Genomic DNA, 25,388 nt, shown 5'->3' on the forward strand with positions numbered 1-25,388 from the left:
ACATAATCAAGAACTGACTCAGAAACCAGGAAGGACACAAATGGAGGAACATCAAGGAATTCTGTATCGACGAGTACCTCTAAAACAGGATGGGCATAAATTCCAAGTGGTGGTCCCACAAGTCTTGGTGAAGTCGTTCTTGGGGTACTTCCATGATAACCCCTTGGGAGGACATCTAGGCAGATTAAAGACACTCATGAGGGTCCTAGAGGTGGCTTGGTGGCCTACTGTGCGCAAAGACGTTTGTGAACATGTCAAGACATGTAACGTTTGCCAGAGATACAAGGGGGAATGTTCCAAACCGTCTGGGCTTATGCAGTCAACAGAAGTTACAGAACCCAGCCATACACTGGGAATTGATCTGATGGGTCCTCTTCCTTTAAGTAAGAAAAGAAACACAATCCTGCTGGTGATTGTTGACTACTATACAAAATGGGTCGAACTCTTTCCATTAAAAGATAGTACAACACCGAAGATAGTGAAAATGTTAAAGGAAGAGATATTTACCAGGTGGGGGGTACCTCGATATCTTGTATCTGACAGGGGGCCTCAATTCACTTCAAATCTTTTGGTGGAACTGTGTAAAGATTGGGGAGTGGGGCAGAAATTAACAACTAGTTATCATCCTCAAACAAATTTAACCGAAAGAGTAAATAAAACCTTGAAAACTATGATTGCATCATTTGTTGGAGATAAGCACTCGAATTGGGATCAGTGGCTTCCAGAGCTAAGATTCGCTATCAATTCAGCACATCATGAGTCGACTGGTGTAACTCCGGCACAACTGATGCTTGGAAGATCTTTGAAAGGTCCGCTTGAAAGACTTTTATATAAATCACCATCTCCGAATCAAGCTGCCTATACATTGTTAGACCGACAAAGAAGATTGGCAGATGAGGTAGCACATAGAGTGGGATTGCAACGTGCCAGACAAGCCAGATATTACAATGCCCGGCATAAAGATGCGCAGTTTAAACCAGGTGATCTGGTCTGGTTCCGTTCTCATCCTATCTCTAGTGCTCCTAACAGGTTCTCAGCCAAGCTTGCGCCTAAATGGGAGGGGCCTGCTAGGGTGGAAAAGAAATTGGGGCCAGTAAATTACAGTATAAGATGCGGTTCTCCTGAAAAAACTGACAGTATTAATGTTGTTAATTTGAAAAGGTACTATGGTCCTATTCCTACTATGTCATAGATTGGGGGAGGGAACTATGTAGCACCTCTACATATTTATATTTAATTTATGTCAGCGTGTTATCCAAGAATGGAAATTGGATTAAGGTTATCAAGTTGTATCTTGATTTCTAATACTTTGAAGTTCTTGACTCCATTTCCTATAATGCTGTGCTGGACTCTTGTATTAATTCCTGTTTTTGTTTCTTCCTGTTTAATGTTTTCTCTATGGATGATGATTGCATATGTATATAAGGGGGTAGGAACCAATGTGTGGGGTGTTGTTTTCCTGGGAACTTTTCCAATTGACGGACCTCTAGTTTACCAGGTGGATATCCTTGTTTGCAGCATGCCTCGCTGGCAGGATTTACTTGTGATGTTGTGGAGTGTTTCGTGACATTGGGCTTTTTGATGCAATGCAGCACAAAGGACTTGGGTACATTTGTCTGGGACTAACGAAGGTTGCGGTAAGAAGTACGCAACTCATCTTTTAGTGCAAAGACTAAGGGATCTACGATAAGTCACGACAAGGTGGACTTTGCTCATGTGTGTGATTAATGATATGTTTAATCTGGGTGTTTATACAATATACGTCTCTTTTGCATCGTGAAATGACTGAACTGTTTGTATTTTATTTGATGTGACATCGCTAATATTGAGATTGTTACAGTGTTTTATTTTAATATTTAATGTTACAGCTAAATACTGTACCTGAAAAATAAAGCACTGTTTGCTTTATTTGTATATTACGTGTATTTGTAATGTATATCTTTTGTTCTTATTTTCTAATAACAAAGATAAAATAATGACAAAAAATGTATCTTCGCCCACTTTGGCCTGAATGTCTGCCATTCTTTTTTTATATTTTGTTACCTTGAAAGGCTTAGTTTTTAGAATAGGGAAATTAGATTGGCTGTACTGCTCAGGGAACAAAATAGTAAAACCAACATGACAAAGAATTGTGATAAATTTGTAAATTGTGATATTCCTGAATAAAATGGTGATATGATATTTTTGCCATATCGCCCACCCCTAACTTGAGCTACAACTGTTTGGCCTGTGCTACAAAACTTTCAACCTCTGTAACACCAGTGCTATGTGCAAAAAAAGTTAATGTACAGCCCTATATACACATATATATATATATATATATATATATATATATATATATATATATTATACATATAGTCATGGCCAAAAATAGCAGCACCCTTGGTAAATACGATCAAAGAAGGCTGTGAAAATTAATTGATCTTTTGATCTTTTATTTAAAAAAATCTAACCTTTCACTGGATAATAAGATTTTAAAATGGGGGGAAATATCATTATGAAATAAATGTTTTTCTCTAATACACATTGGCCACAATTAACGGCACCCTTTTATTCAATACTTTTTGAAACCTGCATTTGCCAGTTTAACAGCTCTAAATGTTCTCCTATAATGCCTGATGAGGTTAGAGAACACCTGACAACAGATCAGAGACCATTCCTTCATCCAGAATCACTCCAGACCCTTCAGTTTCACAGCTCCATGACGGTGCTTCTTCTCTTCAGTTCACCTCACTCATTTTCTACAGGGTTCAGGTCAGAGGACTGGAATGGCCAAAGCAGAAGCTTGATTTTGTGCCCAGTGACCCATTTTTGTGTTGTTTTTGAGGTTTGTCTTTGAATAATTGTACAGTTGGAAGATCTAAACATGGCCCATTATAAGATTTCTAACAGAGTCAGTCACTTATAGATTTTTTTTATCTGTTGGTATATGATATAATCCATGATGCCATGTGTCTAAACAAGATGTCCAGGAACTCCAACAGAAATATAGGCCCACAACATCAAAAATGCAGCAGTATATTTCATTGTACACATGGGGTACTTTTTATCCCTGTGTTCAACAAACCCATCTTGAGTGTTTGCTGCTAAAAAGCTCATTTTTTTGTTTCATCTGACCATAGAAGCTAGTCCCATTTGAAGTTCCAGTCGTGTCTGATAACTGAATATGCTGGAGTTTGCTTTTGGATGAGCTAGGATCGTTTTTCTTTAAACCCTCCCAAACAACATGTGCTGATGTAGGTGCTGTTTGACTATTTTTTTTAAGGTTTTCTGACCCCGTTTCTCAACCTTTCTCTACAATTCTCCAGCTGTGGTCCTTGGAGAGTCTTTAGCCACTCAAACTCTCCTTCTCACCGTGCATTAGGACGATATAGACATGTCCTCTTCCAGGCAATTTCGTAACATTATATGTTGATTCAAAATTCTTAATTATTGCCCTGATGGTGGAAATGGTCATTTTCACTGCTCTAGCTCTTTTCTTAAAGCCACTTCACTAATTTGTGAAGCTCAATTATCTTTTGCTGCACATCAAAAATATATTATTTGGTTTTTCTCATTGTGATGAATGATTAAGGGAATTTGGCCTTTGTTCTCCATCCTATTTATATTTCTGTGAAACAGGAAGCCATGGCTGGATAAATGCATGATCATAATCACCCTGGAGTGCTCAAAATTGTGAATATGAATGGGAATATTTTACTCATAAGAATCTCTAGGGGTGCCAATAATTGTGTCCAACTTGTATATGAGAAAAACATTTATTTCATAATGATATTTCCCACCATTTTAAATTCTTATCCAATGAAAGGTTAGATTTTTGTGAAGTTTTTAAATAAAAGATCACAAGGATTAACAATGCAGCTTCATTTTCACAGCCTTCTTTGAACATATTTACCAAGGGTGCCGATATTTTTGCCCATGACTGTGTGTGTGTGTGTGTGTGTGTGTGTATATATCTATATCTATATCTATATATAGATAGATAGATAGACAGACAGACAGACAGACAGACAGCAAGGACAGGGAATGAAGAGCCATTAGATTTGAAAAGCTGAATTCATTGTGGTTAAATTGTACTTTCATTGTACTTGTTTATAATTGTTGTGGTCATTGTCAACATAGTGTGTCACAGGTCATTTTCCTGTCCTCTCAGCTGTTATACTGTGCTTGTAGCACATGCTCTTCAATTGCACGCACAAATGTAGTGGCGCACTGTATATAATTTCATATTAAAACGCACATGAAGCTACAAGCATACAATGTCATAGATAGCCTATGTTAAGTCATTAAATTACCAAAAAAGTGATAAAAGCTGCCTTAAAATTATACATGTATGTAAGTATTTGTTATAAATGAGTCACATTTAAAAATATGTCTCTGAAATGCAGTGGTTTTCAAAACTGTCCTGGAGCAAAACTTTCTCCCTCATCTAACACGCCCGATTCAACTTGTCAGCTCATTAGAGACTTTAAGACCTGAAGCATGCCAGAAAAGGTAAAGAGTTGTGAGAAAATACTATGTGTGTCATGTTCAGCAGCGGTAGCTCTAAAAGCCACCAAAATAACCTAATAACCCAGCTGCGGTGATGCCTGTTATTCAAACAACAAAATAAAAAGGAAGGAAATCAATAACTTTTGTAACTTTTAGTATTCTTCAATATTTAATAAATTGTGTTTGATAACTTTATTCAATTTCTGTATATTTCCTATTTGCTGAAGGGCACAGGTAGCTAAATATTACATTTATTAAAATGCCTATATGAGAAGGTTGATTTATTAGATTGATCAATTAGAAGTTGTCAATTTTTTAAAAGTCTAATAAATGTTAAAATTGATAGCTCTCAATTATACTGTAATGATGAATGGCTATAATCAATGATTAAATATCGTGGGAAAAACAATTTCACAGAGACATCAGTATTGGTATCAGTGATACTCACCTTCAGTCATAAATAGATGCCATTAAACGTATTACAAATATACCGTCTTTGTTGTTTCTACATTAATTTGAAGATTGAATGCAAAATTATTGCAATATTAAAGTATATTTCAAAACTTTAATGTTAGGTGGGATTAATTGCATTTAATCTTGATCAATTTCATAAAGAATGTGAAATAAATTAGGGTAAACATACCTATTAAGCTCACGTCCATTTTTGAGATCAGATTATAAAAAGAAAAAATTATTTATAATCCTACTTGATGTCTTAACCAATTGATATGTTTGTTACTATATACCTCTTATAATTTCAAGCCAATAAGATCATGGCACACTGAGATATGGGTGTCCATATGTTGACACTGTCTGGCAGCCATTTTGAAAGCTGTCTAAAAACTTTCACCAAAAGAGTAGCCCCTTAAATGTGCATTTTTTAGATGTTTATGCCTTTATTTTGGGTAAGTTTCTCTACTTATTGTAAAATTAAGAGATTAATGTTCAGACGTTTGCATATTATAACCTGGAACTTGGATGTGGGAAATAATTACATTAGATCCAAAAGATAGATTTATCAAAATAGCACAGATGCTACAGAACACAGTTAGCTGACTAGCTCTATATGATTTGTGCTATGCTAATATATTACTTCACAGGCATTACTGGCTTGTACTTTTACATCCATAATATTATAAATTGACAGTTTATTGCTGGTCTGTCGTTTTACAGTGCTGTCATTTTTAAAGATTTCATTTTATTTTAAGGTGAGCTTGAAGGGTACACGACTATGAAAATCACACAGCTTCGGTGTGACATCAATAAGAAAAAGTATAATTTCATAGACATTGTTAATAATAGTTGTTCATATTAAAATATATATGAACTTAATACATGACCTAGACTATTTATTTAGCAAAATCCTGTCATGTCATTTTAATAAATATTAAATGACATTTATGCAAAATTGTTGCTGCTCCAATTAAGCTCAGTGTGCTCTCTTTAAGCTCTTCTACGTTGAACGTCTATGTAAATACTTCATAAACAGACTTTACATATAAACTGATGGTTGTCACTTTAAGTTAAGTTAATCGAGTTTCTATGGAATCAGTCGACTCAAATCTGCAGACTGGCTCTGACCTTTGGCAACTAGCATCAACTTCTCCAGACTATAAATCGGTGGAAAACTGGGGCAAAAATCATGTAGTGTATTCCAGCCTTAAGAGCGTTTAGATAAGTTAACAACCATTTAAAAAGAGGTTTCATAATGAGGATAGTTTCTATGTTCATCCCCACGAATTAAATGTTTTATTGGTTTGTTTTATTTGATTTTTGAATGTGTTACTTATCTGAAAGTGGACTAGTATAGGCTAGATGTTGCAATGTGCTTAGATGACACTTCACCATGAATATATAACTGATCGACTTGAATGCCTTGTTGCTTGAATTTAGTGTTCTGGTTGTTTTTGTGATTGACTTTGTACCTTCAAAAAATATATATTTTTACAATTATTCTTTACAAATTTTCCTTAAAATATACAAGAATTTTTAATAAACATGATGTGGGCTTAATGGGAATAGGGGTGTGCTTAAAGAGTAGAGAAATGTACCCATTAAGCACAGCAAGACTTTTTGAATTTAACGATGTATATCTTAATTTAAATGCTTTTGTCATTTAAATTAAAAGTAAATATTTTTGTGTGAGAGATTAATATTTTATTTTAACATAACTTTTAGTACTGAAACCAATATCTTGTGCACTAAAAATGTCTCAATGTAGATTTTGGTGAGCTTAATGGGTACGTTTACCATACTTTTTAATGATTGACAGCACTATATTTTTTCACATAATTTATCAACAGTTAGGAAGTAAGTTCTGAATTTAATGTAGTACATACTCAGAAATTGTACGAAATTAGGCACATCCTTGTTCTCTTCCAAAACGTAGTGAGGTGCCTACTGTCTCTTAATGATCAATAAATCTTGTAAGTGATTTATTTAGAAAGTATAAGCAGCAACATAACACAATACTCAGCATAATAATACATAGCAAAATAGTGTAAAATAATGTAAACTTAATTACACTAAACTATTTTTCAACATTTTTCAGAATTGAATGAAATATAACTTCAAATTTCTCTTTTGTCATCAGCCATATTGGGTTTTTTTTTTTCCTCCTGTGAATTTATCGCAGTGCATTCTGGGATTCCTGATGACGCCTTATAATGCAGCATCTGCAGGCACCTCACTAGGTTTTGAAATTGAGTCTAAATTACCCTTCAATGCTTCTAATACAGCACTGTTTTGTATGTACTGTATATCTCCATCCAGCCATCTTTTCCTCTGGTTCTGGAGATTGTAATTCCCTGATATGATGAAATATTTATGAGCATAAATTGAAAAAGGGGTCATTTAGTGTGGCTGTATTTTCCAAACTCCGTCAGTACATTATGAATTTCAAAATGCATGTCAGGTCATGCATTCAGATGATTTATAAAGAGCGCAATAGCACTGTTTATGCTGAAGGGAGTCCATAAATACCCACAGTTAGCTGCCTGCACACTGCCCTCCTCCCACAGAGAGCACTGCATGGTTTGAGGTTCCTCCCTGAGTATTACCTCTCTCCTCTGCATAGAAATTTCATTCATTTTAATGGCCTTACACATTACCTGGCTCTGTTGCCCAATTTAATTTTGTCTAAATCTTCTTTTATTGTCTGTGAGTAGATTCGGGAGATGGAAAGTGAGGGTCTGCCTCTGAGCTAGCTGGTCTCTTCTAGCTTCCATTGCTTCTATTACTGTTAACTGCATGTGTGTGCACTTGTGTAAATAGCTGTCCACTCGAAAAAGTAGCTGAATCACAGTGATTGATTTCATATGAGTGGGTTTTCTAAAGATTGGAAACAAAGTGTAGCCTTGCCACATTTCAGTGTGCCAGGAGGAGAAGCAAAAAAGAAAATACAGTATACTAATATTGCACTCATAATGCAAGATGGTTGCGTAATATGACTCACAAGCTGAAGCAGACTGCTGCTTGTGCGTCACAATAAGCACAGAGACCTTAAAATGGAAAGATTTTGGTTTAGTATTTTATTACACTAAAACCACATATTGGCATCATTGCTGTGAAACATTCCTTATATAGTTTTATACATTCATATGTATATATGAATACATATGAATGTATAAAACTATATAAAAAGGAAGAAAGGTTTAGTACAAGAGCTAAGTTGCTCTTCTTTTCCACACTGAAAGCATACACAGCATGCTGCTTTCTGAAGCTGATACATGAGTGTCCTACAGTCTTGTTCTGCCTATGCCTAGAAATGTGACCCGGCTGTACGAGCCAAGAGAAAAAGTGCAGTGCTTTCACCATGAAAAAGAGTTTCACCTCACTCCCTGTCCCGCTGTTTCTCTGTTTCTCTCTCTCAGTCCATCTCTCACTTTTCACTTGTATAGCACAGCAGTCTATTCCTGCCCATACCACAGTACACAAAATCTCCAGTCAGCAATAAACATAAACATGCATACAAAAACATGCTAGATCACTGTGATAAAGTCCATTCATTTCCTGAACTGACAGTGGCTAACTTCTTAAAAATACAGTGTGAAGTATTTCTTCAAAATAAGCAGTTCAAGGTTTAACTAACAAACCTGGCGGCTACAAATGCTAGTGTTAGCATGCCTGCTAAAACAAATTATTACTCCAGGCTGGTTTATGCTGGTTAATTTGATCCTTACCATCTTAAACTGATTAGCCTATGTAGCCTTCCACGTTTTTGGACTCAAAAAGCATCTTTCTCTCGTGACTGATATTCAATAGTAGGTCTGTATTCAGAATCAGATAGAATAAATTTTTTCAATATAAACCACACATACTTTGTTTTTTAGAAGGGCTTACATTCTGCTGTCTTTCCCATAACAGCTCTAGATAGTCACTATAGCAGATCTGCATTAATGCACACTCTTATCTGGGCTTAAGCCCAGATCCCCGGACTGAGGAAAGGCCCAGTGTTGTTGCAGATATGTAGGACATATTCAAATTGAAAATTTACAAGAATTTACAAGGTGTTGCTATGTTTTCGCTGTTATCTCTTAGCTTTGAGTGTGTGGCTCTGAGAAAGGTGGGGATTTGTGAAGTTGAGCACCGAACGCTCTTTCCTGACCGCACTATTGTCACAGCTCCTGACCATCAGCGTGAGGAGAGAGCTGCAGACACGGTGACACAGCCAGATACAATGAATAAGATTTAATGAGAGCAGAGTGGAACGGAGCTAATACACAGCTACACACATAGTGGATATTCAGTATGTATCTGGCCATTAAAATAAATTATTATAGACTTCCTCATCTTGTACCTGAGTATTCATGCATGCTAACACTGAAAACTGAAAAGGTTCCATCTATGAGCAGGTCATCATGTATAATGCAGTTGACAGTAGTTAGTCTTTCCTAGCTTGCTAATACCATCCTACTAATGTTTTTTATATCTTCTGGCCACCTGGCCTCATCCTTCTGAGCAATTCACAGGGGGAACAGCGTTTCTTTATTTTTTATTTTTTAAACTGGTAGAATATAGCAAAAGCAATGTCATGGGTTCAGTTCCCAAAGAATGCATGCCTGATAAAAATGTATTTACACTATCGTTCAAAAGTTTGGGATTTGAGATTCAGTATGATTTTTAAATGTTTTTGAAAGAAATCTTTCATGCTTACCTAGTGGTATTAATAGTAAAATTGTAAAATATTATTACAATCTAAATTAAATGTTTTCAGTTTTCATATATTTTGGAAAATAATTTTCAGCAGCTGAATTTTCAGCAGCCATTAGTCCCGTTTTCAGGGTCACACAATTCTTAAGAAATCACTCTAATATGCTGATTTGGTGCTCAGGAAACATTTGCTATTTACTCTTATTATCAATTTTACCAAGCAGTTGTGCTGTTTAATATTTTTGGAAACTTGTATTTATTTATTTTTAAGGAGTATTTGAATTCAATTGAATTGATTTTTTTTATGTTTTATTCAGTCTTGTTTTACAATTAAAAACAAGGCACTCTAATGTCAGAATGCTTTTTTGCAGGGTTAACTATTCAATTATTAACATATTTAATGCTTTAAACTGAAATACCAATTCTTGCAGTGACTTGAACCACTAATTCACCACAACACTCAAACACCAGCCACTAGTACATACTTGTCACTAGTAAAGATCAACACACTTTCATAAAGACGTGTGTGAACACCTTCCTATTAACTGGACATTGATTTTTCCTAGAATGAGATCCTATTTTCTCAGCATTTCCAATGAAAGTAAAGCTCTTAATGTCTGTATATATATGTTTCTTCTGCTTTTATAGAACACACGAATGTTAGATTAAATGTGCCCCTTTGGGCTACTGTATGAGCCCATGAAAGAGATCTGTAGATTGGGTAATAGCTCTGCAGGGACACTGACCACTGCAAGCCCTCATGTTCCCTCTTTCTGAGTTAGCAATCAATGGTTTCTACCTTACACCTTGAGCCAGTAGGAAGATAAACAGGGGTTCTAGGTAGAGAGCAGGCTGGCTCTGGCACTCTCAGCATGAATTCCTAATATCTTACATAATCTCTCCATGTTGCAGGACAGCACACAGGCTAGTATTGGTAGAGATGGCACTGGGTTGAATTAGGAACACAAGGCTTTTTTTGGCACACTTAAACTTAAACGTCTTCCAGGGAACGGGAGAGATCAAGGGCTAAATATGAGATGAATAATATATATCATTTTCACTGAGATTGATTAAACTATTATTGTAGAATATGGGCCAGCAGCCAATAATTGGGGTTGACAAAGCATCCTGAACAAAGACACTGACTGTCTTGTTCTCTCACAGAGGCCTCTGTTAGGATAACAAAGCAGTAAGCAAGCATGTATGCTGTGTATACATGACTGCATTGAGTTTAGGTTTCATTATTGGTTTACATTGGTTACACATGGTTTATAATTTCAGATTATATTTGTCCTTTCAGATCTCAAGATTAATACACAAATTAGCTTTTTCTTGGGGGAAATGGACAAAAAAAAAGTCTGAAGGACACTGTGGAAGTGAAAAATGATTAAAGAAAAAAAATGTCCAAGTGATTCATCTAGCAGCAAATATTAGAAACCGAGAAGTTATTTTAGACTGTAGGAGGTGTATGCATTGCTCTGTGAACTTGCAGTTTATGAAAAGGAGTAATTCAACACTTATTTTAGTTTAATTTATGCATTTGGCAGACACCTTTATCCAAAGCGAGCTACTTTGCATTCAAGGTATACATTTTATAAGTTTATGCATTTCTTTGGAATAAAATCCATGAATTTAGCATTGTTAGTGTTGCTCTGCTTTTTGAGTTGTTTGATGTGAACATGTACATATTGATATATACAGGGGCAGTCCATATCAGATCAGGCTGTTGCTAAGGCTGATTTAAGGATGATAGATTCTAAAATTTTCACAATTTTTTGCCCACTTGAATTATTCATTATTTCTAGGTCAAGGGGTATGATATTTCAAGCATTATGATAGCAATCCACATACAAATTAATAGATGCATACAAAAACTTGTTCGCTTTTCACATCAGTGGAAAAATTTCATTCCAACTGGTTCAGAGACTCAGGGTAAAAATATACAGATATTTCAGTAAACCTATTTCATTGTGTACCCATTGATAAGCAGTTATATAAAGTATAACACCACCTGCATTGCTTTTCTATGAACTAAAATGTAGTGATCAATGCTGCATTTATCTCCTACTAAATTCCTTTCCACTGTCTATTCCGCATATCTTAAATTCAATGTTTCTCCTCTTCGTTGCAGTAGCAGAAAGCCTAAATCAATTGCTCACTTGTGCGCTAATGAGAGATCAATAAACACTGTAGCTCTCCACTTCCACGAGTGTGTTCACCTATTTTCCCCAGAAACCGTCTCATGAGCTTCATTTTCTACACCACATGTAGCACATCGAAATTACTTCGTGCCAAAGTCCACATGACAACTAATAGATTATGGAATTAGCAACCGCACACGGCGATCGCAGGGGGGCTAAATTGCGGTCTGTTTAGGACACAGCTTAGCAGGATTAGAATTTTTCATTAAACCATAAAACAAGCAGACAGTCATTAATTATGGCTGAGCATTCAAGATCAGTCATTGGCCAGGTCACAAAGAGCCGAGTAGATTTAATTTAGTACCAGGCTTCTGAGAACTGTTTGCTAACTGTTACACAACCCCTGGCTCCCCAGCAAGAGAGCAAAAAACAGCCATCTGATGCCAGCCACAATCGCCAAGGCCTTTATCTCTTGAGAAATGAAAGGAAAATAAATTAAATTCCACTTAAATGTCAAGGCAAGCAATTAGATATGTATTCCACAGATTGCAAATTAAATTACTGCAAAGGGTTGTACCACCACATCAGCCTGGAACTACGACGAAAGCCCACAAAGCGTGAAGCATGAACAGCCAGCAGTGCTTGTTCTGTGTCACATTACCAAGGCAAATGCAGCTGAGCTACAGCATTATTCATTATTTACACAACGCATTGACGGATGGTCTGATTGATGGATGTATGATTTCTCAACATTGAGCCCTGAGGAACAGTTACAGTAGGTGGAGACCCCATTTAAAGCAGATAGGGCTAAATAGAGCCTAAATAGAGCTATATTTAGAGAGAGGTCAGTCAAGGTCAAATGTGAGGTCTTCTGTGGGTCAGGTCGGGATATTTTAGAATCCACTTTGTTGTTCTGACCCTTCAAGCTTAACAAACTGCATAGAAGAGACGCAACTGGAGTAGAAAGTGCTCAAAAAAACAAACTTGAAGGGACAGTTTACCCAAAAACAAGAATTCTGTAATCATTTATGGTGTCAGTCCAAACCTGACTTTCCTTAGAAAAAAAATTTCTCTACATTCAATGAAAGTCATAAAGGTTTGGAACGATACAAGCATGAACTTTTTTATTTTGGGGTAAACTAACCTTTAAACCTTGTTCGTAAATTTCTCTGAACTCAAAGTAACTTCTGTAATCCAATTAAGTTAAGCAGTTATGGCTCTTATGAGATATAGTTCTTATGAGAATTTATTATGTTACTATCAAAGTGCCCCAAATATTTTGCTTGAAGTTCTAAGTTTTTAGATTTATAAACATCTTTAAAAGCAAATAACATTTGAAGTCCTTTGCAGAAAACTTAAACGTTTCTCTCTTAAATCAGACTGCATGCAGCTGTTATTTTACTGATATACGTTTATTATGCCTAGTAATCAAAAAATAATTAGAAAGTGACAAAATGGAACTAGCATTCCTTAATTTCTGCTTTCATCACAACTCTTGACAGAATGATAAACCATATAAAGAGTTTCCTTGGCAAATCTGGAAAAAAACATTTTCATGTAACAGTGGGTTTGAATTGCACCAGGAGAAATAAAATATGCTTTTTAACCATTCACAAACCTCTTTTTGTTCTATTTTTTCTGCAATTCACAGAATATGAATCTGCCAACAAGTGTGGCCTACACCAGAACCTCTCTGAACATATAGATACCGACCACCTCATATCGACTATAGAGCAGCTGGTTTGCTCAAAGCCAAAAACATCAGAGTTACTGTGGACTGCAGGACACACTCCAGGAAGGGACGAGAAAAAGAGAAATCCGACTGTCAAAACCTTCTTAAGGGATAATCCAGGCTGTCTGACCACGGCCAACAGGGATGAACTGTAATTCCCTGCTCAGAATGTGAGCATGTGGTTCCATGAAGAGTGTAATTTTTTTTTTTTTTTACTGATTAACCAAAACAATTTTGTTTAATGTGCATTTATGACTAATTAGACACACTGGGGATTGTTTGTCTCTACTGAAATGTAACTTCTGAGGCATCTGGAGCAGTAAGCAGATTGAAAAGTGAGGATATGCACCAACCCAGAGCATCAGTGGAAAATTTTAATTGGATCTGCACTATTAGGAAAAGACAGTTTTAGTCTGAAGAAATAATGGAAGAACACACGTGTATCTCAATAAAAGTGAGTGATTGTAAGAAGGGAACGAGAAAGAGAATGAAAGAGAACAATAGCTTATTCTCTCTTAGTTAGCTTGTGGTTTCAAAAGACATAAATCAGCAGCAGGATGGATCTCAGTATACAGGCTGTCTGGTACCAAGCTTGCATACAAGGCCTTTGTACACTCAAAGAAGAAACAAACCGGGATTCTAGCTACTAAATCAACCATTCATCTGCTAGGAAGGATGCTTCAATAACTCTACCATTTCATCATGATGTTTATGTACAATCTATAAATCAAAGTGTCACATTTGAAACCATCCTTCATCAGAATAGCAGCACTATTTCTAGTTTGAGATCTGCAGCGCATCCATTTAGGCCAGTGAACTCAGGTGTTAATTAGCAGCTGTTATTTTCCTATTAAGTGCAGCGCAAGGTAAACAGCACACAGCTTCAGGAAGAATCCCACAGTCTTGGCAAGCCACACAACTCAGCACTTTTCTCCTCCAAGAAATCATTAGCAGAATATAGTTGGAGAGAACGCTACACAAGAGGAGGAGAGTCTGATATTCCTCCCTTTTGTTCTGCACACATTCATGTGGTTTGTCCTCCAATAATATTCACTGCAGCTTTTCTGATATGTCTGCATCTGTTCACAAAGTTATGAAGTATCTATGCAAATTCATTTTTAATTTATAATTCACACCAAGAGGATTCCCATAATTTTTCTTTAATCCATAAAGTATAATTCTGAAAGGAAACAATAATTTAGATTAGTATTAGGTAGCCCAAACAGCAGCACCAAAGCCATTGGTTTGAACTCATAAAGTCCCACAGAAACTACAAGCAAGATCACTAAGTTGATGCTACAAAAATTAACAAGCGTGCCAAGACTCAGCTGAGATCTGTACCAGCACCTTGTGGTGTGTCTGTGAAGGGTTGTTTTTTTTTTACCACTGCTGAGGTGTTTATGAGCCTTATGCTGGGTCTATGGAGGTGAATGAAGTTTACTGTAGGAGTTGAAACTATTCTGGGTGTCGTGTGCATATGTACAGTATATAACTGTGTGTGTAATACAAGAACATTTGTGGGTTGCAACATTCAGCATATGTGCCAGGGTGGCCACTAATTACAACTGAACTGAGAATGCCTTTAAAATTCCAATTAAAATCCTAAATTTGAAATGAGATAGCTAAGAGAAGGCAGAAATTGAAGGTAATGTTTTGAAATAAGGAAATACTTTTTTTTTTTATAGAGGAATTTGTAGGAACATAAGAAAAGGGGGAAAGAAAGGGCTTTTCTTAACACTGCTCCTTCTCAAGTGCTGCTGACTCATACTTTGCCACTCCACTCACCTGCGTTCATATGGCAAATACAATGGTGTCCACTCCTGGTCCTCCTGGGCAGCACTGTCTTCTGGCTTTTGTTGGGCCTCTGAGCTTTTTGGTCTTTCATTGATTTATTACAGTGTTCCCTCAGCTGGGTTCCAGAGCATAAAAAAATGGCTTCGGAGGCACAGGTACAGAGGCTGATTGATAGGAAGCAGCTAAAGCCTGCTAAAATCATGGCCCAAGAGGACCAAGACTGGACACCACCGACCTTTACCAGAGATGAGATGTTCTGCTCTAGCCAGACACTAAAGCCCCTGCTCTATCTGGCCATTGCCTCTCCTGAACTGAGCAAAGCAAACTAAACTAAATGCAGATCATGGCTGGCTGAATGAGATTGTTTAGTGCTTGGCTGAGAATTGGGGCTTTGCTGGCTCCAGGATGAAGGATGACCATCCCCTCTGTGTGTGGTGTACTCAAATGGGACTCCGTATATATCACTGTGGGTGCTACAGCAGGCTCCAATCGGGCCCACCGTTCATACCGCTATAGATGCTCCGGTGATGAGGGGACATCTCCTCTACGCCCAGCCTCTTCTGTGCCACCTCTCGGCCGGGGCTGCCAAACTTGCCATGCTGATGCCTCAACAACTCAGGGCTCCCAGATATGACTCGGCCCTTCTGTAGGTGCTCCGGGGTCCCTGACAGAATCTGTTTGGGCTCTGGACTCCCACACACACTACCCATGCTACCCCTGTGCTTCTGGAAAAGATCTGGGCTGCCAGGTGGCTGAGAAGACACCAGTAAGTGTTTTGAGAACTGCTCTGGACTGCCTCTCTTGCCAAGTTTCTCTGGACTGAGACCCCGCAGGCCCTTATGGTCGGGACTGGAGAAGGACCCGCAGCGAGACCGGCACACCTGGGGAAAGGTATGTGCTGCGTATTCCTGGCTGGTGCTATGTCTTCGGCTTGCTTGCTCAAGTCCCTTTGCCTCCTCCCCTGAGCCTGGCTTATGTAGGTGGTCAGGACTGCCTCCAACCGGGCCACCCAACAGCTGCTGCTTATGTGTGAGATGGTCAGGGCTGTCGGTGCTGCCCGCACTGGAGGTACTGCTCCCGTCACCCACATCCCTTAGTAGGCCAGGCCCAGGGCCACTAGCGTGAGACAGGCTGCTCTGACTATCGATTGAACTCCTGCAGCCGCCTGGTCCCCCGGTACCCGTTGGCCCGCCGGTACCTCCAGAGCCCTTCTCCTCATCCAACATGAGGCACAGCTCTCTCAGTTCAAGGTTCTCTCTCACCACTTCCTCTTGCCTCTGCTCCAGCTCTTTCAGCTTCTGCAGGTAAAGCATCACCTCCTTACGCATGATCCCTGCGCTGTAGCGGCCCAGGCGCTGCCACTCCCTTGACACCTTTTTCCCTTTCTGCCGGTCATCATCCAGAAAGCAGCAGAGGTCCCGTAGCTCCTGGTTATCCTCTTGCAGCTTCTGATTCACTTCCTGGAACAATCAAATCTATGACTCAACACTGATGTCTAAGCAAAGACAGTTTGACTGATGAAAGTGAAGTTAAACAAATGCTGGCATCAGTGCTGAACAACAGAAAACAGAGTATGAAGAACAGAGACAACACATTCTAGTAGAATATTCTAGTTGAGTTTTTCAATATTAGTAGGAAAAAAATGTATGAAAAAATAAAAATATGTGTATTAATACTAATAATAACATAGTATTTATAATATTCATGTAATATTCTAAATATAAATGTTAATTTATAAATAATATTTTTATAATATATTTTTTTAATGCTTCTGTGTGTGTGGGGGGGTATCTATATATATACACACACAAGCATTTTTAAAAATGTAATATTATAAAAATTATTAAAATAATATATTAATTATTATTATAACAAATATTTTAATTGTATTATAAATCACGGTTGTAACGTGACTTGTCAGGTTCTACTTTACACATCTGGCTACAAACAATTTATTTTTCCCATAAGACAAGTGTTGCAATGTACTGTTCTATGACAAAATGACATTTAAGAGGCGCCCCGGGCCCTTTAGCCCCATTATACCTCATCATAAAGAACTGTATTTGCAAGGAGCTACATATTAGAAAGTATGGAGGTAAAAAGAAAAACAATTTAAAGCTCCAAAACATGAAAAGTCATAGGTGAAAAGCTTTAACTTCTGCATCTGTCAAGGGCACAGGACGCTTTGAAAAAAAAAAAAGTTATTTTACAGGAACGTTTTAGTAAATAAATAAAATTTGCTTTGTTTGTGTAGTACCAAAAAACGAAGTGGAGTGATGAGGGGTTAATCCAATCGTTATTCCATTTCGCCCACACTATGTCACCTGAACACAGGCTCGCCTTACCTTCAGCCCCCGTATTTCGTTGAGATGCTGCTGAAGCCTGCGGTTCACCTCTCGGATGAGATTGCTGTGGTCCACTATGACGCTCATCTTCTCAGCTTCGGCTCTGCGGAGCCGGCGAACCAGCTCCTCCTTGCTCCATTTCATTAGCTCCTCATCCGTAAGTTTGGAGAGGTCCTCTGAGGGACCTTCTGCGCTCTTGGATATGCTCGACTGCAGCTGAGGCTGGGTGGGCTTTTCCATTCTCCCAAGCAACTTATTGAAGTGCTAGGCTATAAAACAAATCGCCGACAAGCCGGTCAAATCCTTCGTTCGCACTTTCCCGCAAATCCCCTCTTGTTAGGATCGAATTTTTGAGACAACCATTTTAACGATAACTGTTCTGTCCATGCTGCCCCCTCTGAAGATAGGGATGCAGCCCTAGAGTACCGGCGAATACTTCTCCTTATGCACTTGCTGTACGGGTGGACCCTCTGTCTCTACGGCAGAGACTCGGTGTGTTTCCATCTGTCCGTCAGCATCCTGTCCAGCTCAGTGCGGTGCTGATCCCGCGCATGAAGAAGGCGCACGGATGGTCGATTCTGTGCGCAGGGTGCGTGACAGCAGCCTCTCAAATTGCTCGACTGGCTGAGTTTTGATTTTTCTCTCTCCCTCTCTTTCGTTCTCTTTTCCGTCACACGCCCCCTTCTCTTGGAGACAGCTAACTTTTTGATATTGTGCGCCACCTGGTGGTGTTAAATCAAGCCTACGTCAACTTGACCATTCTACAGTTTTTTCAGTCGTTTTGGTCATTTTTCTTTAAATCATTCTTAATCTTTGCGAACAAGCATGTGCATTTCTCAAAACAATTCGTACAAACAGCACCACACAATGGATTAATTGCAAAAGCCTGTAACTTGCTCAAAATCTTTAGTTCACCTCTCAAAAGAAAGTATATCAGTGCCATCAGAATGACAAGTCCCTGTCAGTATTTCCTGACATAAACTATGGCTACGTTTTTGATGACAGACTGAAAATGCACAAATGCACTTATCCTGTATATGTCAATAGTACAAATGTGCATGTTACTGTATGTGGTATGGAAATATATATGTATGTGTATATATATATATATATATATATATATATATATATACACACACACACACACACACACACTAGTCAACATTTGAAGTGGATCAAAACCTTTCATCAAAGTTGTCCTAAAACCAATTACCCATACCCATTCTTGTCTTAGGACAACTTTGATTACCTTTTTTGATCCACTTCAAATGTTGACTACTATATATATACTGTATATGCATTACATTAGCATTTGTGGGGTCATGATTGAGAACATGGTCTACAGTATCTCACAGAAGTGAGTACACCCCTCACATTTTTGTAAATATTTTATTATATCTTTTCATGTGACAACACTGAAGAAATGACACTTTGCTACAATGTAAAGTAGTGAGTGTACAGCTTGTATAATAGTGTAAATTTGCAGTCCCCTCAAAATAACTCAACACACAGCCCTTAATGTATAAACCGCTGGCCACAAAAGTCAGTACACCCCTAAGTGAAAATGTCCAAATTGGGCCCAAAGTGTCAATATTTTGTGTGGCCACCATTATTTTCCAACACTGCCTTAACCCCCTTGGGCAAAGAGTTAACCAGAGCTTCACAGGTTGCCACTGTGGTCCTCTTCCACTCCTCCACGACGACATCACGGAGCCGGTGGATGTTAGAGACCTTGCGCTCCTCCACCTTCCGTTTGAGGATGCCCCACAGATGCTCAATCGGGTTTAGGTCTAGAGACATGCTTGGCCAATCCATCACCTTTACCCTTAGCTTCTTTAGCAAGGCAGTGGTCGTCTTGGAGGTGTGTTTGGGATCATTATCATGCTGGAATACTGCCCTGCGGCCCAGTCTCTGCTTCAGTATCTCACAGTACATGTTGGCATTCATGGTTCCCTCAATGAACTGTAGCTCCCCAGTGCCGGCAGCACTCATGCAGCCCCAGACCATGACACTCCCACCACCATGCTTGACTGTAGGCAAGACACACTTGTCTTTGTACTCCTCACCTGGTTGCCGCCACACACACTTGACACCATCTGAACCAAATAAGTTTATCTTGGTCTCATCAGACCACAGGACACAGTTCCAGTAATCCATGTCCTTAATCTGCTTGTCTTCAGCAAACTGTTTGCGGGCTTTCTTGTGCATCATCTTTAGAAGAGGCTTCCTTCTGGGACAACAGCCATGCAGGCCAATTTCATGTATGATATATATATATATATATATATATATATATATATATATATATATATATATATATATATATATATATATATATATATATATATATATATATAAACATTATATATAAACAATATATATATATATATATATATATATATATATATGTAATGTTTATATATATAATGCATAATTAATATAGTTTAAAATATCATTTAATTCAGTTATGCAAATCAGAATATTTATCAGCTGTTACTCCAGTTTTCAGAGTCATATGATCCTTCAGAAATCATTCTAATATATTGATTTATTACCAGTGTTGTTAAAAAAACTGTTTATGCTGGTTAGGAATGTTTTGATGCTGGTTTATGCTGGTCCTTAGCTGGTCATGTGCTGGTCTTAATCTGGTCGGACCAGTTTAGGACCAGCTTAAACCAGCTCAAACCAGCATACCATGCTTCAAAGCATACCTAACCTGTTTCTTTCAACAGGCAACAGTTTTGCTGCTTAATATTTTTTGGAACCTGTGACATTTTATTCAGGATTCTTTTATGAATAGAAAGCTAATAAGAACAGCATTGATAATAAATTAACATATTGGAATGATTTATGAAGGATTATGTGACACTGAAGACTGGCGTAAAGGCTGATGAAAATTCTGATTTGCATCACTGCAATAAATTACATTAAAAAAAACATTCAAAATCTTTTGAACGGCAGTGTGTGTGTGTGTTTGTGTGTATATATATAAAATAGACTATATTCAGTATATGATCCAAAGTAACTAGTAACTAACTACTTGAGTAGTTGTTTTATCCGGTACTTTTTTACTCTTACTCAAGTAACTATAAGGACTAGTACTTTTACTTTTACTTGAGTAAATATTTCTACAAGTACTTTTACTTTTACTTGAGTACAGTTTTTGGGTACTCTACCCACCTCTGCTCGTATGTGCAAACATACCTGGCAATAAAGCTAATTCTGATTCTGATTTTGAACATCTAATTCTTTTAAAACTTCCTCTAAAAGTAAAAATGAAAGCAATTTAGACATCTCACCTGAGCTGCAGCCAACATTTAAATGTCATGATAGCGTATGATTTCTGAAGGGATATGTGGTGAGTGTGCTGAGCTGCTTCCACTAGAATTCTGCTTTGTTTTATGATCAGTGCTGGAGGAACTCTGCATGGATCACTTTCAAGTGAATTATAGACTCGTACCGGTTGAGCTCCTGTTCAGCCTACCAGTTTTATTTTGAATTAAAGAGCCAAATTATTTATGTGGAAATGTTCCACTTTTTTCCTTTATTTATATAACTGACACCAGACATTAAGCAACCCTTAACTTTGCCAGTTTAGTCAATTTAATAATGGCTCATTAGTCATTTAACTGACACTTTTAATCAAAGCAATTTACAGTACACTTATTACTGGTGTTACTAATGATGAAATGCTTTGCTCAAGGACACAATGCTGATAGTTAATAGATTAGTGCTGCTTGGTTTAAACAAGTCATTATTCATTATTTATCTGTCATAGTGCTTTATAATGCTTCCCTGGAGGTTACATTATATCCTTTTTAATTGCATGGAAAAGATCTACTCTTCTTCACATTTCCGCATTGTGTTTCATGGAAGAAAGAAAACCTGTATTGTAATGTAGCAGGTTAATTGTTTCCTGGTGTCATACTGATGGTAGTTTATTTGCGATGGGGGGGAGAGTTCTGTGAAGTGTTGAGGGTGTGTCTACAGGATGAGGAGCATGCCGTACACAAACAACCTGTGACAACATTTTTCATCCTGCAGTGCAATGGCGAGGACTCTGCTTTCTGCTTTGTGTCTCCTGGTTGGACTTGTATGTTTCCCAAGTACAGAATGTTGGGAAGCACCTTGGTTCTGTCATGGACATGAGTGTCCTGTGTACACTGTGGTACAACAGTATGAGGTAGGTCGACAATTCTTGTTTTGTCATTTGGGATATGGTCTTTTCTATGTAAAAAATTATATCATTGTGTTAATCATACATAAAAAGGGATTTGAGGAGCGTAACTACGAAGTGAGCCATTGGATTACCACTGATGTTGCGAGTGCCAGCAATAATGATTTAAAAGATGGATTTTGGAAACTGTATTACTTCAATCAAGGTCAAAACAGTGAGAGTAAGTAAGCTATACTGGTAACACTTTAAAATAAGCTCTTGTTTGTTAACATTAGTTAATACAAAGTTAACAATTACTATGGTTAATACTGTACATTAATAGAGAATTTATTAACCTTTCTTAATGTTAGTTTATACAAATTGTCCATTGTTTGTTAGTTCACAGTGCATAAACAGATAAAACTTGATTTAAAAGTGTTTTAGTAGATGTACAAATTAACATTTAGATTAATAAATGCTGTAGAAGTGTTGTTCATTGTTAGTTCATATTAACTAATGTTATCAAATGAAACACAATTTTTAAAGTATTTTTAAATTCATGGTTTTTATTAGATCGTATTTGATTTTATATAAATATTCCAATACCCCAGGTTTCACAGACAAGGTTTAAGACTAATCCCAGACTAAAATCTAAGTCTGAGGTGTTTCAGCTAAAAGAAGCTTGCTCTGGCTGATCTTAAAATATATCAGTGCCTTTATTTTGTTTCAAAATGCACACCAGTAATGTTTTTTCTAAGGCACATTTATAAAAATTACTTAAATGTCATAATTGAACTATGGCCTAATCCTGGCTTAGTCTAAACCCTGTCTGTGAAACCAGGCCATAGTGTATCATAATTTTACTTCTCAGAAAAGGAGATTGCTATGACCAGGCCTGTACTGGTCTCAGTGAAGGAAGCTGATGGTATGGGGGAGCAACAGGTGTCCATTTCCGTCTTTCAGTCTGACACGGACATTCCTGAGCCCAACGATAACACCATCAGACAAACAGTCATACCAGGCGGTACTGTCTATGTCAGGTTAGTTATTTTAGGAAAGGATGACAGTCAAAAACCTGTCTGTTTGACTCTTTTTCATTTAAACATTCTCTCTTTGCTGGTCATTACAGGTCGTTTGGTGGTTTTGCATCTGATGAAGATGCCTTAGAGAATGTGCAGCAGCTTAGGGAAGACCTCACAGCTGCAGGAAAGGAGTTTGTTGAAAACAGGTTTGATGCAGCTGGATATGATGCACCGTGGGATTTGATCAACAGGCACAATGAAGTTTGGGTTTGTGCACCCTGAGAACTTGCAGATCCGGAAAGTTCTGTTCCTCATTCCTTCGGTGTAGCCTCTTTGTTTTGAAGTTCAGTCTATTGAAGATTTCCTTACATGTCGTATGACGAAATGATAGTATAGTGTTCATGTTTCAATCTTAACCATTGGATTAATGTTTCATTTTGTGCAATACAAATGTGGAAACACTTTGAAGTTGTTTGACAGGATTATAAACTGTTTTTTGGAATGTGGTGACTATCATCTACCTCTGTAGGTTCAGATAGGTTCAAACTGAAAATGCAGTAAAAATTACTGAATTCTAATAGCTTTAACAATAAAACATTTGACCTCTTTATTAAAAACATTTTTGTCCTTTTTTATTATACGTTCTATGTAAGTCATTCTATTTTTCAATCTAAAACATTCTATGAAATGAACTCACCCTCTTTTACTGATTTATCAAATTATTGAAAAATGCATAAAATTAAGGCATTCCAATAAGAAGATAAATATTAAGACCTAGAAAAGACATGGAAAACTGATACACAAAATACAGCAAGTTTCCAAAATACAAAGGAGAAACAGGTTTAGGAATGATCTGAATGAGAATAATGTGATTTTAGGTTACCAGGTGTCTCATCAGTTTTCTTTATAAGAAGCTCCACCCACTAAACTGGTCTAACTAGTGATCCAGATTTCCCCTTAAGCTGTTAATGAAACTATTTGATTAAAATAGCACAAAGTTCAGTGAATGTGAATCTTCCAGCTTGTGAGTATGAAACTTTTAAGAAAGCATGTGACTTCAGACAACATTTTTTGTCATTTGCAGCCTGGTGCTTATTCAGTGGGCTTAAAAATACATAAAATGGTGAGTTGTTTCACAGCATGGTTGTATGGTGCTGAATTCATAGGCCTGCAAGCAGTATGTGATTGTTTGTTGATGGGGGTTTCCCTGTTGTGTAACATGGGAATGTACTAGCTGAGAAGAAAACTGGGTCAGCCCACCTGAGACGTCTTGTCATGGTGACTGATCTGGAGTCAGTTTAATTCGTCACATCACATCTTCTCTAACAGAGCCAGGAAATGTGATGAGGCTGCATTTTCCCACTTCTCACACAATTCCTCCGCAAAATGGGCCAGCAACCTCACCTGAGAGAGAGAGCAAACTTTGTAGTCTCTCTGAAAACTAATTCACTAACTCTCCCAGGTTGGTTAACTAGCATACAGCAGTTAACAAACCTACATTGAAAGCAAGTAAAAATGATCTTATCTTTGATTAAACATTTCATTTCATTTTCAAGACAGACTCAATTGCTAATTTAGTCACACAAAAAAAAAAAAAAATTGTCCAAATGTGATAAAATACTGACTCACTGGTCACTGAAAGCAAACACACACTCCTTGTACACTAGGTGGCAGCACCGACTTGTGATGTTTCTCTATCCTGTTCTACATCACATATGGCATCAAATTAGTCTATTCCAGGGGTAGGCAACGTTGGTCCTGGAGTGCCGCTGTGCTGTAGAGTTTAGCTCCAACCCTAATCAAACACACCTAAACAAGCTAATCAAGGTCTTCAGAATTACTAGGGCTACAGGCAGGTACGGTTTTTTTCAGGGTTGGAGCTAAACTCTGCAGGATATCGGCACTCCAGGACCGACGTTGCCTACCCCTAATCTACTCCGTTTGTGCATCTCCAGTTTTCATAAAAATGTCCTCAACCATTTGCTTTAGCTCTAAATATGCTGTTGTATCTAGAAGAACTTTGAGCTAGAAGAACATGTGGGCAGTTCCTCACCAGCAATGTCGGAACAAAACCCGCTACCCAGCATGCCTCAGCACTCACCATGGGAAGCTGGACACTCAATGCCCCTCAACACACATTCACAGTTTCCATGGTTACACTTCTATAGCAAGAAGCCAACCATGTTCGTCAAAAACACAATTATGCTTCAATGAAGTCAGATCTGTAATAACCCTAGATGTGTTTTTATGAGTCATAGACAACTTGCCGTGACTACTTACTTATATAGTGGTATTTTCATCAGCAGGCCTCAGGACTGTTGTGTTCTGCAGTTCATTTAACACAGGGAGCTTATTAGGTCGTATTAGGTTGTATGCTTTGGAATCAGCGCATATTCGGCTAGTGTTTGTGGAGGATAGGAGATGTTGCCATTCACAAGAACTGTGTAGTTGTAATATCTTGGAACAACCTAATTATCTCATATATCGGCACATTTTTATTTTGAAATTCTGTCTGGGCTCGTATGTGCCACCATGGTGTCCAATAAAAGCCTGTCT

The 25,388-nt window shown here is 37.7% G+C and overlaps 2 protein-coding genes across 2 annotated transcripts in view; one reads left to right on the top strand and one right to left on the bottom strand.

The window, feature by feature from the left end:
- The window catches only part of LOC306882544 (uncharacterized protein), a 38,108-nt gene extending 19,832 nt beyond the window's left edge, over window positions 1-18,276 (bottom strand). The window contains exons 1-2 of the mRNA XM_079437251.1: window positions 17,655-18,276; window positions 15,818-16,769 (exon numbers count right to left, since the gene is read on the bottom strand). Of these exons, the coding sequence (XP_079293377.1) occupies window positions 15,818-16,769; window positions 17,655-17,894 (1,192 nt within the window). The 5' untranslated portion in view covers window positions 17,895-18,276. The remainder of the gene's footprint in view (window positions 1-15,817; window positions 16,770-17,654) is intronic.
- A 3,344-nt stretch (window positions 18,277-21,620) lies between these two features.
- Window positions 21,621-24,416, top strand: LOC306882465 (heme-binding protein 2-like). The gene is made up of 4 exons (XM_079437089.1): window positions 21,621-21,837; window positions 21,925-22,051; window positions 22,682-22,850; window positions 22,940-24,416. Exons 1-4 carry the CDS (start codon window positions 21,703-21,705, stop codon window positions 23,112-23,114), a joined length of 606 nt encoding a protein of 201 aa, XP_079293215.1. The 5' UTR covers window positions 21,621-21,702; the 3' UTR covers window positions 23,115-24,416.
- Window positions 24,417-25,388: the final 972 nt, after the last annotated feature.

This window comes from Barbus barbus (assembly GCF_936440315.1).
Source record: "Barbus barbus genome assembly, chromosome: 16".
Classification (NCBI taxonomy): Eukaryota; Metazoa; Chordata; class Actinopteri; order Cypriniformes; family Cyprinidae; genus Barbus; species Barbus barbus.